Source organism: Bufo gargarizans, chromosome 3, assembly GCF_014858855.1.
Source record: "Bufo gargarizans isolate SCDJY-AF-19 chromosome 3, ASM1485885v1, whole genome shotgun sequence".
NCBI lineage: Eukaryota > Metazoa > Chordata > Amphibia > Anura > Bufonidae > Bufo > Bufo gargarizans.
In genome coordinates, this window is record NC_058082.1 from 101792379 (window position 1) to 101811342 (window position 18964).

Here is an 18964-nt window from a genome sequence, read left to right on the forward strand (position 1 = left end):
ACTTGGAGTGTATTCAATAAGTTTGAAAAACATAAATTAAGGATTGTACATTCCATTCCTGCTCATTATGCTTGTAACTTTGGTTAAAACTGCAGTTATTGAAACTGAAATTATGGAAGACCTACAAACACAGTTTGGTAGTGCTGTTGCCAGACTACATATTTTCCTTAGCATTTTTTGGTGTGTTTTTTTTTTTTTTTTTTTCCTATAAAGAAGTGTATGGGAAAGCATCTGAAAAATTATGTCATACCTAAAGCATGCTGTGATTTCAAAGGCGGGTTCACATAACATTTTCATCTACATTAAGCTTGTATGTCAGGGAACCTCCAGACGTAGACACTAAACATGTCCATTGGGTTTCATTAGTCAGATGGAGGACAAAAGAATATACTGCAAAAAACATCATGGAATAGCGTAGTAGACTGCGCTATTCTATCATGCAGTGTCCTGTAAAAAAACAAAAAAAAAACTGTTTAACGGACGCTATAATGGCCTATGGATGACGGATGCCTCTGTATGGCACCAGTCACTGGACTCCATTAAATGGATCAGAGAGATCCTATGATGTCACTGCCTATATATGGACAGTTGTCAGAGGATCTCCAAAGGCAGAGGGAGTGCGGTACAGCCCTGCCGGCAAGGAGAGGAGCCATCTGCTATTCTCTTACTGGCAGGGCTGTGCAGGATTCTGCTCTCTTACTGCTGCTTCCTGAGCTGAGCGTCTGGTAAGATTGGGGGGGGGGGGGGGAGCTGACAGGAGGGGCAGTTAGAGCCTGAAGTAGTTCAGCAGCTGGTGAGCTGCAAAACTGCCTGGGGAAAGAGTTAACTTAAAGGGAACCTGTCAAGTGGATATTTGATTATAATCTAACTAATTATATACAATCATTAACTACTAAAAAGTGCCTTAGATGTATTCACTTACTGGTGTGACAAATGGTTACCTCATAATATACACACAAAGATGCTGCATGCTAATGAGCTGATTGGAGTCCAGTGTGATGTCATTGAGTCCAGCGTATATTTAATTCAGAGCTATAGCCACTCTGCCCACCTGCTGCTGATTCCTACGGAAACAAACGGTCATTCAGCAGCAGGTGGGCGGGGAGAGTCAGGAGCTCATGAATATTCATGACTCATCATTCTCAGCTGGAGCTTTTCAATACAAGATGTTGGCAGATTGACTGGGTCAATTAAAGAAAGTGACCCAGCATTTTGCTAAGCGAATCAGTCACTTATTTATGTTGCCCTTAGTTAGGACACCATAAAACTGGTGACAGGTTCCCTTTAACCACCTCCGGACCGCCTAACGCGCCGATGCGTCCGGAAGGTGGTTGCTTTTCTCCTCCTGGACGCATCGGCGCGTCATCTCGCGAGACGCGAGATTTCCTGTGAACGCGCGCACACAGGCGCGCGCGCTCACAGGAACGGAAGGTAAGCGAGTGGATCTCCAGCCTGCCAGCGGCGATCGCTCGCTGGCAGGCTGGAGATCCGAATTTTTTAACCCCTAACAGGTATATTAGACGCTGTTTTCATAACAGCGTCTAATATACCTCCTACCTGGTCCTCTGGTGGTCCCTTTTGTTAGGATCGACCACCAGAGGACTCAGGTAGGTCAGTACAGTCCCACCAAACACCACACTACACTACACTACACCCCCCCCCCCCCTCCCCCCCGGTCACTTATTAACCCCTTATAAACCCCTGATCACCCCATATAAACTCCCTGATCACCCCCCTGTCATTGATCACCGCCCTGTCATTGATCACCCCCCTGTCAGGCTCCGTTCAGACGTCCGCATGATTTTTACGGATCCGATCCATGGATCCGTAAAAATCATGCGGACGTCTGAATGGAGCCTTACAGGGGGGTGATCAATGACAGGCGGGTGATCACCCATATACACTCCCTGATCACCCCCTGTCATTGATCACCGCCCTGTCAGGCTCCATTCAGACGTCCGCATGATTTTTACGGATCCGATCCATGTATCCATGGATCCGTAAAAATCATGCGGACGTCTGAATGGAGCCTTACAGGGGGGTGATCACCCATATACACTCCCTGATCACCCCCTGTCATTGATCACCCCCCTGTCAGGCTCCATTCAGACGTCCGCATGATTTTTACGGATCCGATCCATGGATCCATGGATCCGTAAAAATCATGCGGACGTCTGAATGGAGCCTTACAGGGGGGGTGATCAGTGACAGGGGGGTGATCACCCTGATTACCCTGATCACCCCCTGTCATTGATAACCCCCCTGTAAGGCTCCATTCAGACGTCCGCATGCGTTCTGTGGATCCGATCCATGTATCCATGGATCCGTAAAAAATCATGCGGATGTCTGAATGGAGCCTTACAGGGGGGGTGATCAGTGACAGGGGGGTGATCACCCTGATTACCCTGATCACCCCCTGTCATTGATAACCCCCCTGTAAGGCTCCATTCAGACGTCCGCATGCGTTCTGTGGATCCGATCCATGTATCCATGGATCCGTAAAAAATCATGCGGATGTCTGAATGGAGCCTTACAGGGGGGGTGATCAGTGACAGGGGGGTGATCACCCTGATTACCCTGATCACCCCCTGTCATTGATAACCCCCCTGTAAGGCTCCATTCAGACGTCCGCATGCGTTCTGTGGATCCGATCCATGTATCCATGGATCCGTAAAAAATCATGCGGATGTCTGAATGGAGCCTTACAGGGGGGTGATCAGTGACAGGGGGGTGATCACCCTGATTACCCTGATCACCCCCTGTCATTGATAACCCCCCTGTAAGGCTCCATTCAGACGTCCGCATGCGTTCTGTGGATCCGATCCATGTATCCATGGATCCGTAAAAAATCATGCGGATGTCTGAATGGAGCCTTACAGGGGGGGTGATCAGTGACAGGGGGGTGATCACCCTGATTACCCTGATCACCCCCTGTCATTGATAACCCCCCTGTAAGGCTCCATTCAGACGTCTGCATGCGTTCTGTGGATCCGATCCATGTATCCATGGATCCGTAAAAAATCATGCGGATGTCTGAATGGAGCCTTACAGGGGGGGTGATCAGTGACAGGGGGGTGATCACCCTGATTACCCTGATCACCCCCTGTCATTGATAACCCCCCTGTAAGGCTCCATTCAGACGTCCGCATGCGTTCTGTGGATCCGATCCATGTATCCATGGATCCGTAAAAAATCATGCGGATGTCTGAATGGAGCCTTACAGGGGGGTGATCAGTGACAGGGGGGTGATCACCCTGATTACCCTGATCACCCCCTGTCATTGATAACCCCCCTGTAAGGCTCCATTCAGACGTCCGCATGCGTTTTGTGGATCCGATCCATGTATCCATGGATCCGTAAAAAATCATGCGGATGTCTGAATGGAGCCTTACAGGGGGGGTGATCAGTGACAGGGGGGTGATCACCCTGATTACCCTGATCACCCCCTGTCATTGATAACCCCCCTGTAAGGCTCCATTCAGACGTCCGCATGCGTTCTGTGGATCCGATCCATGGATCCGTAAAAATCATGCGGACGTCTGAATGGAGCCTTACAGGGGGGGTGATCAGTGACAGGGGGGTGATTACCCTGATCACCCCCTGTCATTGATAACCCCCCTGTAAGGCTCCATTCAGACGTCCGCATGCGTTTTGTGGATCCGATCCATGTATCCATGGATCCGTAAAAAAATCATGCGGATGTCTGAATGGAGCCTTACAGGGGGGGTGATCAATGACAGGGGGTGATCAGGGAGTCTATATGGGTGATCACCCCCCTGTCATTGATCACCCCCCTGTCATTGATCACTCCCCCCCTGGTAAGGCTCCATTCAGCCATTTTTTTTGGCACAAGTTAGCGGAAATTTTTTGTTTGTTTTTGTTTTCGTTTTTTCTTACAAAGTCTCATATTCCACTAACTTGTGTCAAAAAATAAAATCTCACATGGACGCACCATACCCCTCACGGAATCCAAATGCGTAAACATTTTTAGACATTTATATTCCAGACTTCTCACGCTTTAGGGCCCCTAAAAAGCCAGGGCAGTATAAATACCCCACATGTGACCCCATTTCGGAAAGAAGACACCCCAAGGTATTCCGTGAGGGGCATATTGAGTCCATGAAAGATTGAAATTTTTGTCCTAAGTTAGCGGAAAGTGAGACTTTGTGAGAAAAAAAACAAAAAAAATCAATATCCGCTAACTTATGCAAAAAAAAAAAAATTCTAGGAACTCGCCAGGCCCCTCATTGAATACCTCGGGGTGTCTTCTTTCCAAAGTGGGGTCACATGTGGGGTATTTATACTGCCCTGGCTTTTTAGGGGCCCGAAAGTGTGAGAAGAAGTCTGGGATCCAAATGTCTAAAAATGCCCTCCTAAAAGGAATTTTGGCCCCTTTGCGCATCTAGGCTGCAAAAAAGTGTCACACATCTGGTATCGCCGTACTCAGGAGAAGTTGGGGAATGTGTTTTGGGGTGTCATTTTACATATACCCATGCTGGGTGAGAAAAGTATCTTGGTCAAATGCCAACTTTGTATAAAAAAAATGGGAAAAGTTGTCTTTTGCCAAGATATTTCTCTCACCCAGCATGGGTATATGTAAAATGACCCCCCAAAACACATTCCCCAACTTCTCCTGAGTACGGCGATACCAGATGTGTGACACTTTTTTGCAGCCAAGGTGGGCAAAGGGGCACCTTTCAGATTTCGCAGGCCATTTTTTACACATTTTGATTTCAAGGTACTTCTTACACATTTGGGCCCCTAAATTGCCAGGGCAGTATAACTACGCCACAAGTGACCCCATTTTGGAAAGAAGACACCCCAAGGTATTCCGTGGGGGGCACGGCGAGTTCCTAGAATTTTTTATTTTTTGTCACAATTTAGCGGAAAATGATGATTTTTCTTTTTTTTTTCTTTTTTCCTTACAAAGTCTCATATTCCACTAACTTGCGACAAAAAATAAAAAATTCTAGGAACTCGCAGTGCCCCTCACGGAATACCTTGGGGTGTCTTCTTTCCAAAATGGGGTCACTTGTGGCGTAGTTATACTGCCCTGGCAATTTAGGGGCCCAAATGTGTGAGAAGAACTTTGCAATCAAAATGTGTAAAAAATGCCCTGCAAAATCCGAAAGGTGCACTTTGGAATATGTGCCCCTTTGCCCACCTTGGCAGCAAAAAAGTGTGACACATCTGGTATCGCCGTACTCAGGAGAAGTTGGGCAATGTGTTTTGGGGTGTCATTTTACATATACCCATGCTGGGTGAGAAAAATATCTTGGTCAAATGCCAACTTTGTATAAAAAAATTGGAAAAGTTGTCTTTTGCCAAGATATTTCTCTCACCCAGCATGGGTATATGTAAAATGACAGCCCAAAACACATTCCCCAACTTCTCCTGAGTACGGCGATACCAGATGTGTGACACTTTTTTGCTGCCAAGGTGGGCAAAGGGGCGCATATTCCAAAGTGCACCTTTCAGATTTCACCGGTCATTTCTTACACATTTTGATTGCAAAGTTCTTCTCACACATTTGGGCCCCTAAATTGCCAGGGCAGTATAACTACGCCACAAGTGACCCCATTTTGGAAAGAAGACACCCCAAGGTATTCTGTGAGGGGCATGGTGAGTTCCTAGAATTTTTTATTTTTTGTCGCAAGTTAGTGGAATATGAGACTTTGTAAGAAAAAAAAAAAAAAAAAAAAATCATCATCATTTTCCGCTAACTTGTGACAAAAAATAAAAAGTTCTATGAACTCACTATGCCCATCAGCGAATACCTTAGGGTGTCTACTTTCCGAAATGGGGTCATTTGTGGGGTTTTTCTACTGTTTGGGCATTGTAGAACCTCAGGAAACATGACAGGTGCTCAGAAAATCAGAGCCGTTTCAAAAAGCGGAAATTCACATTTTTGTACCATAGTTTGTAAATGCTATAACTTTTACCCAAACCATTTTTTTTTTGCCCAAACATTTTTTTTTTATCAAAGACATGTAGAACTATAAATTTAGCGAAAAATTTATATATGGATGTCGTTTTTTTTGCAAAATTTCACAGCTGAAAGTGAAAAATGTCATTTTTTTTGCAAAAAAATCGTTACATTTTGATTAATAACAAAAAAAGTAAAAATGTCAGCAGCAATAAAATACCACCAAATGAAAGCTCCATTAGTGAGAAGAAAAGGAGGTAAAATTCATTTGGGTGGTAAGTTGCATGACCGAGCGATAAACGGTGAAAGTAGTGTAGTGCCGAAGTGTAAAAAGTGGCCTGGTCATGAAGGGGGTTTCACCTAGCGGGGCTGAAGTGGTTAAGCAGGCGTATACACAGTGAAGGGGGAGGGCCTATGACTAGGATTGTCATGTGACTCCTCTATGCTCCTTGTTCCGTGCTGCTGGGAGCCTGCTGCTAGGTAATACAGAGAGGAGGGCAGTTATCAGTAACGTACCCCACTGTATGCTTGGGATATGTTACAACCTTCCATCACACGTGTAAGTCAGGAATCCTGGCGTATACCTCTGACGGAAGGCTCATAACATGATGTGAACCCACCCATAAAAAGCCACTACAAAAAATAACTTTTGCTGGGCATTTTTATAATTTCCTATTGGCCAACTCCTGGCAGCTGTGTCATAATATCACTTAGTTTTTAAGGGATCAAAAAAGGCTACAAATCTAAAGTCTTCAAAAAACGTTGGTGGAGTGTTTTCATACTTTCTTCTTGGCCAACACATAATATTTGTTATATGATGCTACGCTTTTTGCTAAAAATATATATATATATATTTTTAAAGAGGCTGTCACCTGGTTCAAGCCTACCCTACCAGTCATATAGCCTGCTAGGGCTGATGACACAGACAAAAACCATACCTTTTATTTCTCATGTAGTAGGTCCAGTATAGCAAAAAAAAAAAAATATATATATAATAATTTTTTAAAATATGCAAATTAGGAATTTGAGCCCTTGGAGGTGGGCTTATGCCTTCCGAGCACTGCTTCTGCGACGTCCCCGTTCCTTGCTAATGCCAACCTTCTGCACCTAATCACGCCCCCATGTCCTTTGATTGACAGTGCTAGACCCGCAGGTCTAGCGCTGATATCCCGCACCTGCGCACTCGCTTCCATGAGAGCACGTGCGCACTGGACATACAGACAAGCCGGGAAGGAAGGAAAAGATCGAGTGCGCATCAGCCCTAAAAGGCTATATGCCTGGTAGGGTAGGCTTGAATTGGGTGACAGAGCCTCTTTAAATGCATTTTTCTCAGACTTTTCTATAGAAGAAAAAAAACAAAAAAAAAACAAATCCTCCCCAAGAAAATTGCTTGTAAGGCCTCATGCACATGACCGTTGTGTGCATCCGCGTCCGTTCCGTAACTTTTCAGTTTATCGGAGGTCCCATTCATTTCTATGGAGCTGTGGAAAAAAAAATGATAGTACTCCGTTTTTTTTCTCCGCGTCTGTGATCAGTGATTCCAGTTCGTCAAAAAAATATAACCTGTCCTATTCTTGTCAGTGGAAAACGGAGGACGGACCTATTCAAGTCAATGGGTCCGTCAAAAAAAACAAATGCACAACTGGTATGTCGTCCGTGTCCGTTTTTTTTTCTACAAGACCTTGGTGCAATAAAATCACACTTTTCATTAACCTTCCTTTTTTTTCCCCCTGTCAGAGAAAAAAAAAGACACCCTTACACATTACACACTCTTAAAACATTTAAATGCTCTGAACAATTCAATTTAATTATTAAAACTGTTTTCTCGCGTAGTTCATTGGGGGACACAGACCGTGGGTATAGCTGCTTGCTGCCACTAGGAGGCGACACTAGGCTAAGAAGTGATAACTCCTCCCCCGCAGGCTATACCCCCTCCAGCCTGGAGAGAGCATATCAGTTTTTAGCTTAGTGTCGTAGGAGGCAGACCTCCCTGCTTTTGCAGGGCGGCTTACTTTTATTATTTTATCTTTTTCCTCTTTTAGGTTGGGGAAACAGAGTCGCCTAGCCACTCTGTCTACCCCGGGAGCAAGGCCGGTGTCGGAATCCCTCACCGCTCGCCCTCCCCAAGAAACGAAAGTGGACCAGGGCAGCCCAGCTCCCCTGCTTCCCGCCAGCCAAGGGGGTCACCTGAATCCGGCGAGACCCTCCGCCATTCCAGTCTCCTGCCACTTCGTGTGCCAGCGGCTGAAGAGGTGACCCTGCTGGTACTCTGAGAAAGGGTGAAGAGAAGAGGATGAAGATGGGGTGAGTAGTCCGTATTGGGTAAGTACCTCGGCCCTTCCCCTCCCCCTTCTCCCTTCCCCCCGGTCACCTCATCATAAGATGGAGGACCTTTTTCCTCAGGTGGGCCATTCATGGTGAGGGCCCCACATTACCTCAGGCCCAATGTAGGTTTGGGCTTCTGTCCATACGGGGGGCCTGGGTTCTCCTCAGATTCTGGTCCAGTTGTACGGCCTGCGGGGTGAGCTCCCGCGGCCGATGTTCAGCCAGGGCACTTGCAGAGCGCCGCTCCGGTCACTCCACTCCCGGCCGGCTATTCGTTTGGCCGGCGCCAAAAATTTAGCCCCCGGCTCCTCTTCGGGCCTACCGGGATTCAGCCCGTGCAGTTGTTTTAGCGGCACGGGATGGGTTCCCGCAGCGAGAGTGGACACTCCCCCCTCCAAATCAGTGGGCAGACATCGGCGGTTGCTCTTCAGGCCCCGCTGTGGTAACCGGCCGGCAGTACCGCCCGGTCGGCTGTGCGCCGAACTTTATGTCCCGGCTTTTGCGGCCTACTAGGCCGCAACTTTCATTCCAGTTATGGAGGGGGCGGGTTCGTCCTTTTGGCGCGGATTCTCCCCGACTAGCTGTCGCTCCTCCCCCAGGTGCCCCGCTGAGCTCCGCATCTGGTCCTCTGAGCTGGGTTAACCCTTTGTGGCAAGTCGTTTGTTTGCAGCCGGCACTGCATTATCTGAGTGTCCCCTTTCTGCATGCCAATTACCTTTGATTAGGAAGTTAACCCTAACCCCTTCCTGCCGGCATGTCCACCCTGGTGGTGGGGTATGGGGCTGGGCCCATGTCTTATCTGGACAGGGCAGTATTGCTCACAGTTTCCCAATCCGCCCTCCGGGGCTGTTTAGTTGAGAATGCACACATGAAGAATTCCCAGACCACCTTCTGGGTCGTCTGGTGTATAGGCCACCACAGGTGAAATCCAGGGGAGCACATCTGAGGGATTCCCAATCCGCCATACGGGCCGTTTGATTGATAATGCTCCACCTGCACAAATACAGGGGAGCACATCTGAAGGATTCCCAATCCGCCCGCTGAGGCCGTTTGGTTGATAATGCTCCACCTGCACAAATGCAGGGGAGCACATCTGCAGGATTCCCAATCCGCCCGTTGGGCTGTTTGGTTGATATTACTCCACCTGCACACATACAGGGGAGCACATCTGGAGGATTCCCAATCCGCCCGCTGGGGCCGTTTGGTTGATAATACTCCACCTACAAAAATACAGGGGAGCGCATCTGAAGGATTCCCAATCCGCCCTACGGGGTCGTTTGGTTGATTAATGCTCCACCTGCACAAATCCAGGGGAGCACATCTGAGGATTCCCAATCCGCCCGCTGAGGCCGTTGGTTGATAATACTCCACCTGCACGGATCCGGGGGAGCACATCTGAAGGATTCCCAATCCGCCCTACGGGGCCGTTTGGTTGATAATGCTCCACCTGCACGGATCCGGGGGGAACACAGATGCAGGATTCCCAATCCGCCCTACGGGGCCGTTTGGTTGATAATGCTCCACCTGCACAAGCCAGGGGAACACAGCTGCTGGATTCCCAATCCACCCTCTTGGGTCATTTGGTTGTTAATCCACATGCGCAATCCAATGGAGGACCTCTGGCAGTTCCCAATCCACCCTCCTGGATTGTGGGTCGATTGAGTACCGCCCACACAATCCTGTGAGCGGTCAGGTAGGGCTGCCGATTCCACCTCCTGGGTGTTTTGATGGTTATATCACCGCTGTCACAGCCTGCAACTGCCATGGCTGGATGCTAAGAGGTAGAGCTGCGCACGAGCAGGACATTCCTCCTCGGTCTCCTCCGCACCTCCATCCTTCCTCATTAGGGTGATATTCAGAACCCTCCCTTCTGACAGGGTTGGTTCTGAGGGAACAGTTCTGCGGACTCTGATATGAACCTTCTAGACTGCATCCATGCTACCGGCAGTACTGATTGTCTGCATTGCCCCTTCCTTAGGCGGCATTTGCTTTGCTTCTGGATACAGTACTTACCCTTTGTATTCCCTCCTTCCACAGGTGGACTGACGGCACTTGCACTGGTCAGTGCCAGCCATTTGCGTCTCCCCTTTCGGTTGTTGATGGATTGCTGTTCCACTGGGTACAGTACTGGCGTTATGCATTAGCCTCTCTTATAGGAGGCGTTATGGCTTTATCGCGGGTGGCAATGTTTGCTGTAAGTATTACCACCTTGCTTAGGTGGAGGAATTCTCTACCCACCGGGAACGGGACTATTCGTATGCATTATCCTCTTCGATAGGGGTGTAATTCTCTGCCATAGGGGTCAATTCCTACTGGGTGCATTACCCCCTGCCATAGGTTAGGTACTGGCGCTAACCTCAGGATACAGTACTCCCTATATATTTTTCTCCCCTTCATGGGTGGAGTGGTTGCACTTCCTTTGAGGGTAGTGCTTACAGTACGCGTTACCCCCTCCAGGGAGGGGGTTATTACACTACCGTTGGATGCGGTTCTGTTTATCTCCCTACCTTCCTTCCTTGACGGAGGGTTGCGCTACCACTGAATACTATTCAACAGTCGTGACATTACCCCCTTCTACATCTAACGGGAAATCACTGAGCATCTATGCATGCTTTAATTCAACTAAGCCTCCGCACTAGATGCCGTGGCTTCCTTCACGGGTGGGCCGCGGCAACAGTCGTTGCCATTGGTGCCTGGTACTCTTCATCTAGAGGTATATGGATACTGGGACTGCTCCCATACTGTATCCTCCCGTCTCTTCTGGTACTGGTGGTTGGCGCAGATAGGTCGTTCCTTGTTCTCTTAAGGGAGTCGCTCAGCAGCTCTTCAGGTGCCCTAGATTCCCATCCCTATGGGCCTCCACCGTTCAGGTCGGTCAGAACTTGGTCCTCTACAGCGCGTGGGTGCACGCCATTATACAAATGTTGGGATTACGACCCAGCGAGCCCAAGGTTGCACTGACTCTGTATTCTGGGCCACCACTCTTCCTCATTAGGTGAGGGTGTTTTGCTGGCATTCTGCATTGACTACTACAGCGTGTTCTCTAAGTCAGGATGGCCGAGTGGTCTAATGTGCCAGACTCAAGAGTTAATCTCTTCCGTGTATGGGTGTTCGGGTCTCCAAATGGAGGCGTGGGTTCAGATCCCACTTCTGACAAAAAAAAAAAAAAAAAAGCAAGGGTAGTTCTCACAAGGGCCGAAGATCGAACTCATGGCAGTGGGTCAGCCCCCTCAGATAGGGGTTCTACCCTGACACTGCTTCGGCGGTTGCTCTGGTTTTGCCCCCTTTTTAGATGGAATGCCTCAGAATGGCTCTGGTTGACTGAGTTAGCTTGGTTCCATGCTACTTCTGGGTGTCCTTAGGCCTCTCCCTCAGTTTTACGCTGGGAGGAGCAGGCGGTAGCTATTACTGTACAAAGGGTATTTGCATCTCCACTACATGCTAGGGTTCCTACTGAACATTCCTATTGCACAGTTCCTTCGTCAGACGGCGGTTTCTTCCGACTCTGGGATTGGTATCCTGTACGGTGTGGCATCCTCCTCAGCTGGAGTGTGGCCTTTGCGTTACTCTGGCAGCTTCCTTTGTATGGGCTCCTCCTCAAGGGTGTATTTCATTACCAAGAGATCTGTACAGTGCCAGTCCCTGATGGCAATGGGCTTGCCCTGACCTCTCAATGGTCTTCATTACTGTTAACTGTCCGTTGCTCTGACTACTATTGTTCTTGTGTCGTCAACTCGGGTTTTGCATTGGCGTCAGTGCCATAGCTATCAGCACCTTACTTGGGCGCGCTCGACTGGGTAGCTTAGTCCCTGTGGCACTTGTCACCACTGGTAGGGATTTCGTTCCTTGATCGGAACACCCCTATTTTTCTTTCCTGTCCTTCCTCTAGCTGGACTGCTGACCACCTTTTCCCTTCGGTCTCCTCGACCGGTGGCAATGGGTTGTATAGCTATGGAATCCGGGATCTATTTTTTTCCACGGAGAGTATTCTCTTATCTTGGTCTCTGCCCGGAAGTCAATATATGTCAATTATGGTTTTTTTTTTTTTTTTTTTTTCCATTACCGGTTTCTTTTAACCAGAGGAGGATCCTGCGAACCTGGATTTTGGTTCCGCTCCCACAGTTGTGGTCTACGACCGGCTTCGCCCCGACGATCGGTAGATCGCTGGGGGCGTTTCAGGAACAAACAAGCCCCCCCCTCTGGGACTTCTTCTTCTTCTTTTTGTACGTCCATTTGTCCTTTGTCATTTGCATCAGGCAGTGCTCCGCCAGAATTTTCTTTCTGGCGGAAGGTCACCGCTTTTCGGGTCTTCTCGGACATGGTTTTTCTCTTCTTTCTCCCTCGTATTTTAAGGGCGGGCTCTCCATCAGCCATCTATTTTGGCCTCGGAGATTTGCTGGTCCATATCTGGCGCGTTGGCGCGTTCCGCTGTATGGGTTTTCTGCCTGATTTTCTTGGAGGTCCTTGTCATAGCTGGCGTCTTCCAACGGGATGCTTTTTTTCCTGGGATGTCTGCCTGTCGGTTGCTTCCTAGCGGAGTGATGGCCTGGCTGTCCAGCGGTCGTCATTTCTCGGGTTCATCTACTCCAGACATCGCTTCTAGAGGGCAGCGTCTTGGTCTTCCGGCAAGTTCACCGAGTTTTTCGGGGGTCTTTTCTAGCCATCATCTGTTGCTGCTCCAGGCAGCAAGATCTTGCAGGCGGCAGCGGATGCCGCATCCTCGAGGGCGTTTTTTTTTCTCCAGGGGCGTGTGATTTTTTTTCCCTCCCCGTGGACTGCTTTAGGACGTCCCACGGTCTGTGTCCCCCAATGATACTAGCGAGAAAACGAGATTTTTGTGAACTCACCTGTAAAATCTCTTTCTCGCGTAGTTCATTGGGGGACACAGCTCCCACCCAGTGTTCTGTTTGCCGCACATATTGGCGGTTGGTGGGCCAGTATGGTCCTCAGTTCTGGTGCATTCCGACTGATGTTTGTCAGTTGTGGGTTGTGTACTGTATTTTCATTATTGATTTTTTTCTCCTACTCCTATTGCTTGGGCACAAACTGATATGCTCTCTCCAGGCTGGAGGGGGTATAGCCTGCGGGGGAGGAGTTATCACTTCTTAGCCTAGTGTCGCCTCCTAGTGGCAGCAAGCAGCTATACCCACGGTCTGTGTCCCCCAATGAACTACGCGAGAAAGAGATTTTACAGGTGAGTTCACAAAAATCTCGTTTTACATATCTTCGCTTGCAAAACTGTTTGTAAAGCGTTGTGGAAAACAGCGCTGTGTAAAGATTACTATTATATACAACCTCCTCTCACCTTTTTATTATTTTTATTTTTTTAAAATATTTTTTTAATATAAATTCCTCCCCCTCCAACGAGAGAATATGTAACATGAAGTATTTTTATTTGTTTTAGAATCACACTGACCTTGCCAACCAGTTTGTCACCTGTCCTTTTAATGCCCGCCATATGGTAGCTAGGGGTGACCTGTGCTTCCACATTTCCAGATGTGAAGACAAAAGCTGCATTGAACAAGACATCGGTAAGCAAATGGCAAGCAAACATTAATGCCTTTAGTCAAAGTATTTGTATTGTTAAGTAGGCTATATAAGAATTCCCACTTGTCTCAAACCTTACATTCTTCTTTGTTTACGCTCTTTTTGCATCACATTTTTGTCCTACTTTGTCCTATTTAACTCTTAGGATACCAGAGGTTTTTTTGTTTTTGCGGTTTCATTTTTCTTCCTTGATCCATAACTTTTTTTTTATATATATATATATATATATATATATATATATATATATATATATATATATATGTATATATTTATATTTCCGTTCACATAGCTGTGTGAGGGCTTATTTTTTGCGGGACAATTTGTAATTTCTATTGCCACCATTAATTATGGCATACAATGTAGTGGGAAGCAGTTAAAAAAAAAAATTCCAATGGAATGGGAAACCACAATTCCTCCACCATTTTATGGGTTTTGTTCCCATGGCGTTCCGTTTGCGGCAAAACTAACATCTGCCCTACATTCTCTAGGTCAGTACGATTTACAACGATGCCACATATGTATAGTTTTTTTTTTGTCTAAATAGTGAAAAAATAAACTTCTTCAACTTTGAATAATAATTTTTATTTCTCGCCCATTTTCCTTGGGGGACACAGACCTTGGGTATAGCTCAGCTCCCTAGGAGGCGTGACACTAAGTAAAACTGTTAAGCCCCTCCTCCATCAGCTATACCCTCAGCCTGGAGATAGAGGCTACCAGTTTTAGCTTAGTGTCCAAGGAGGCAAGACACTCCCTGCTACTGCAGGGCTGTTTTCTCCTTGTTATTTTTACTTTTTCTTCTAATTTTGTTATTTTATTTTTTCCTAGGGATACCAGAGACGCATTAGACCTCTCTGCTCTCCCGGGGTTGAGCTGCGCCAGTGCCAACTTATCTGCACTGCTGCCTCCCCCACAGAAGCAATAGGAGGATCTGGGCAGCAATGGCTCCCCTACATCCCGCCAGCTAGGGGGTCGCCCGCACGCCAAGCCCCTCTTCCAGCTTCCTGCCACTGCGGTGCCAGTGGCTGAAGGGGCGACCCTGCTGGAAAGGACTGAGGGTGAAGACGTCGGACGGTGAGATGGCTATTCCAGCCCATACCCCGTCCCTATCTGCAGCATCTACCCCTCTGGGTAAGGGGGGCACCCGTGGTCGCTCATTCTGAGCGCTCATCTGCAGGACAATGCAGCACAGCAGCATCCTCAGCACCCCCACGCCGTTCCCCCCCACGCTGCTATCTTTCTCCCCCCCCTCCCCCTCATTCGGGGCTGACTCCATTTTTCTCTTCTCTCTCTCCCCCTTCCCGCCGAGAACGGGGGGCGGGGCTTAGCGGTCCCGGCAGGGGGCGGGGCTTACGCGCGCGTCATTTTGGGGGCGGAGCTACGTTCTCCTTCACAGGAGACATTTCAAGCGCTGGAGGGGGCGGAGCTTGTTCCCCGTGCTTTCTGCTGAGGTTTCCCGCGCTTCCTCACTCCTGACAGGAAGCTGGGACACGGTGGGGGACTCTAACCTCCTGTGTACATCGCTCGGCTTCTGTGGGCGCTCTCTGCTGCTCACTGCTGTTCACTGCTTCTCTGCTGCTGCTGATCTGGGCCATCTCCTGACGTTCTTCTGAGGCACTGGTAGGACAGTTAACCCTCTCCTAACCCTCCTGGTCATAGCTGCTATAACCCTTTGTGGTCTCTATATTAGAGTACAACCACACTTCAGCATGTCAGATCCCACAGGTGCCCCCAAACCCTGGTACCATGCCTGTACCGCCTGTAAGGAACTTTTTCCGCGTGGGCAATCTGAGCCGCATTGCCTTGCATGTCAGGCCCCGGTGCAGGGCCCGCTTCCCGCTACGCCCCCCGGTGCCTCTGAACCCCCTGACTGGGCTAGGTCTCTGTCTCAGGCGGTGGAAAGCCTTACACACGTAGTGGGCCGTCTCGTGGATAGACCGCCTCTCCCGCAGGCTGCCACAATCCCTGTCGCACCCGCTGGGACTACCGTTTCTGCCGCCCCCACTGGTTCCCTGCCTCCCAGCGAATCTTCCAGGGCCCGGCATACTCAGAAACGTTCAAGGGTTGAGCGCACATCTTCTCCAGATGCTTCGCTCTCTCCGCCATGCGTGCGAGCTCAGTCAAGTCTATCCTCTCAAAGGGATACGCTTTCTGAGGGAGAACTGGCGGATTCGGACGTGGACATGGACTCAGAGCTTCCGTCCAAATTGGCGTCCGCGGTGGGGCATCTTGTCACTAGCATCCGTGATACCTTTCAGCTACACGATGACCCCCCCAGCTCTGAACAGGCCGGCGTGTCCTTTCTCCGCCCCAAACAGGCCTCCAAGGTTTTTCCCATACACGCTGATTTTTCTTCTGTGGTATCCAAGGCTTGGACTCGGCCTAACGTCCGCTTTATTACACCCAAAAAGCTGGACATTTGTTATCCCTTTCCAGCGGATTCTGTGACCACGTGGACATCCCCGCCTAAGGTTGATCCTCCCGTGGCTCGCCTGTCCAAAAGCACTACTATTCCTGTACAGGACGGATCTTCCCTCCAGTCTGTTGAGGACCGTCGTACGGAATCCCTCTCCAAGGCCATATTTACTGCCTCTGGTTCGGCCCTTAGACCGGTCTTTGCCTCCGCCTGGGTTGGCAAAGCGGTCTCTGAATGGGGTTTGCAACTGGAACGGGAGTTAGGGTCGGACGTCCCTGTTCAGGACCTCCGTTCCTTAGCCCAACTAATTGTTCAGGCCGGAAAATTCGTCTGTGAGGCCTCCCTTGATGCGGGTGCCCTCATTGCCCGTTCCTCTGCCCTGGCAGTTTCTGTCAGGAGGGAACTCTGGCTGAAGGTTTGGGCGGCGGACGCCGCTTCCAAACGCTCTTTGGCCGGCCTACCATTCACGGGTTCCCGCCTGTTCGGAACCCGTCTGGACGAACTTATATCAGAGGCCACGGGTGGGAAGAGTACTCACCTCCCCCAGTCCAGGCCAATGGGCACCCCCCGTGGTCGCGCTGGTTCGTCCCGTTTTTCGGTCCTTTCGCAAGCCCACCGGGTCTAGACCCGCGGCCAGTTCTTCTTCCTCTGGCCCAGCCCAGGATAGACGCAAGAAGCCGTTTTTTCGGACGCAACCTACCTGGCGCAAGTCCCAGCCTGCACGGGCTCCCACAGGCCAGCAGCCCTCTGCCTGAAGGTGCGCCCCCACCCACCCGGGTGGGGGGCCGCCTTCTCCTATTCAGGAACGTATGGCGGGCCCACATCTCAGACGCATGGGCGTTCGAGATTGTATCTTGCGGATACAAAATCGAATTTGCGTCCATTCCGCCAGACCGTTTCTTCCGATCCCGTCCTCCGCGAGATCCCGTTCGAGTGGCCGCCTTCTTCGCGGCCATTCACTCTCTAATGGACAAGGGTGTCGTCGCCCCCGTGCCTCCGACGGAAAGGTTCAGGGGGTTCTACTCGAACCTCTTTGTGGTTCCCAAGAAGGAAGGCTCAGTGCGTCCGATCTTGGACCTAAAACGCCTGAACCGTTTTCTCCGACTGCAGAGATTCCGGATGGAGTCTCTCAGGTCCGCAGTGGCCTCCCTGGAAAGAGGGGATTTCATGGCCTCAATCGACATTCAGGATGCATACCTCCACGTTCCGGTTGCTCCATGTCATCACCGCTTCCTGCGCTTTGCGGTGGGGGACGATCACTTCCAATTCGTCGCCCTTCCCTTTGGTCTGGCGACGGCTCCTCGAGTGTTCACCAAGGTCCTGGCCCCTGTCTTGGCCCTTCTACGTTCAAGAAGTGTTTTTCTTCTCCCATACTTGGACGACATCCTGGTCAAGGCACCCTCCTTCTCTCAGACATCCCGCAGTGTGGAACTCACTCTGGAGACCCTGACGCGGTTCGGTTGGATTATCAACCACCCCAAATCTTCCCTTACCCCCTCCAGACGGCTGATCTTCCTGGGGATGCTCCTGGATACAGAGTTGGCGGAGGTCCGCCTTCCGTCGGACAAGCGTCTGGCCCTTCGCGGGTCGGTTCGCAGTCTCCTCCGTCATCACCGCCCTTCCCTCAGATCCAGCATGCGGTTGTTGGGAAAGATGGTTGCCTGTTTCGAAGCGGTGCCGTTCGCACAATTCCGATCCCGCACCTTTCAGAGGGCAATTCTGTCGGCCTGGGACAAATCACCGAGGAGTCTGGACAGGACCTTTCTTCTGCCTCCCCTGGCTCGGGCTTCCCTCGGCTGGTGGTTGCATATCCCTCTAAGGGGGAAGTCCTTCCTTCCACTGAACTGGCTGGTGATTACCACAGATGCCAGCTTACGGGGGTGGGGGGGGGGGTTTCCCTCCCCGGTCCGTCCAGGGCGTTTGGTCTCTATCGGAGTCCAGACTTCCAATCAATATTCTGGAACTGAGGGCGATTCTTCTGTCCCTCAGACACTAGACCCATCTGCTGAGGGGCCACCCTGTTCGGATCCAATCGGACAATGCCACGGCTGTGGCATACATAAACCATCAGGGAGGCACTCGCAGCGATGCAAGAGGTGACCCTCATTCTCCTCTGGGCGGAGACGCACGTGCCGGCCTTATCTGCGATTTACATCCCGGGGGTGGACAACTGGGCGGCGGATTTCCTCAGCCGGTCCACCATCGACCCGGGAGAATGGTCCCTGCACCCAGAGGTGTTCGAAGCCCTTTGTCTTCGCTGGGGTCGCCCCGACGTGGACCTCATGGCCTCCAAATTCAACCACAAGGTCCCCCTATACCTGGCCAGGGCACGGGACCCGAAGGCATACAGCGCCGACGCGCTCGTCCTTCCGTGGCGCGAATTCTCCCTTCTGTACGTCTTTCCTCCTTTACCCCTCCTGCCACGGGTTCATCGGAGGATCGCGGCAGAGGGCGTCCCCGCGATTCTAATCGCCCCGGATTGGCCCCGCCGGTCTTGGTACGCCGACCTAATGTTGCTGTTGGCAGACGCACCGTGGCCACTGCCCTCCAGGGAAGACCTTCTCTCTCAGGGACCGATCTTCCACGAGCATTTAGGCTCGCTAAGTTTGACGGCGTGGCTATTGAGACCGCCGTCTTAACGCGACGGGGTTTCTCCGCGGACGTAGTCCGCACCATGATCCGGGCTCGTAAGCCCGTATCCTCTAGGATCTACTATCGGGTTTGGAGGTCCTATCTGGGGTTCTGTGAGTCCC

The 18964-nt window shown here is 50.2% G+C and overlaps 1 protein-coding gene across 1 annotated transcript in view; it reads left to right on the plus strand.

Moving 5' to 3' along the window:
- Positions 1-18964, plus strand: part of LOC122932918 (gametocyte-specific factor 1-like) — a 171172-nt gene that overhangs the window by 58235 nt on the left and 93973 nt on the right. Inside the window, exon 4 of the mRNA XM_044287596.1 lies at positions 13656-13782. Within this exon, the coding sequence (XP_044143531.1) occupies positions 13656-13782 (127 nt within the window). The remainder of the gene's footprint in view (positions 1-13655; positions 13783-18964) is intronic.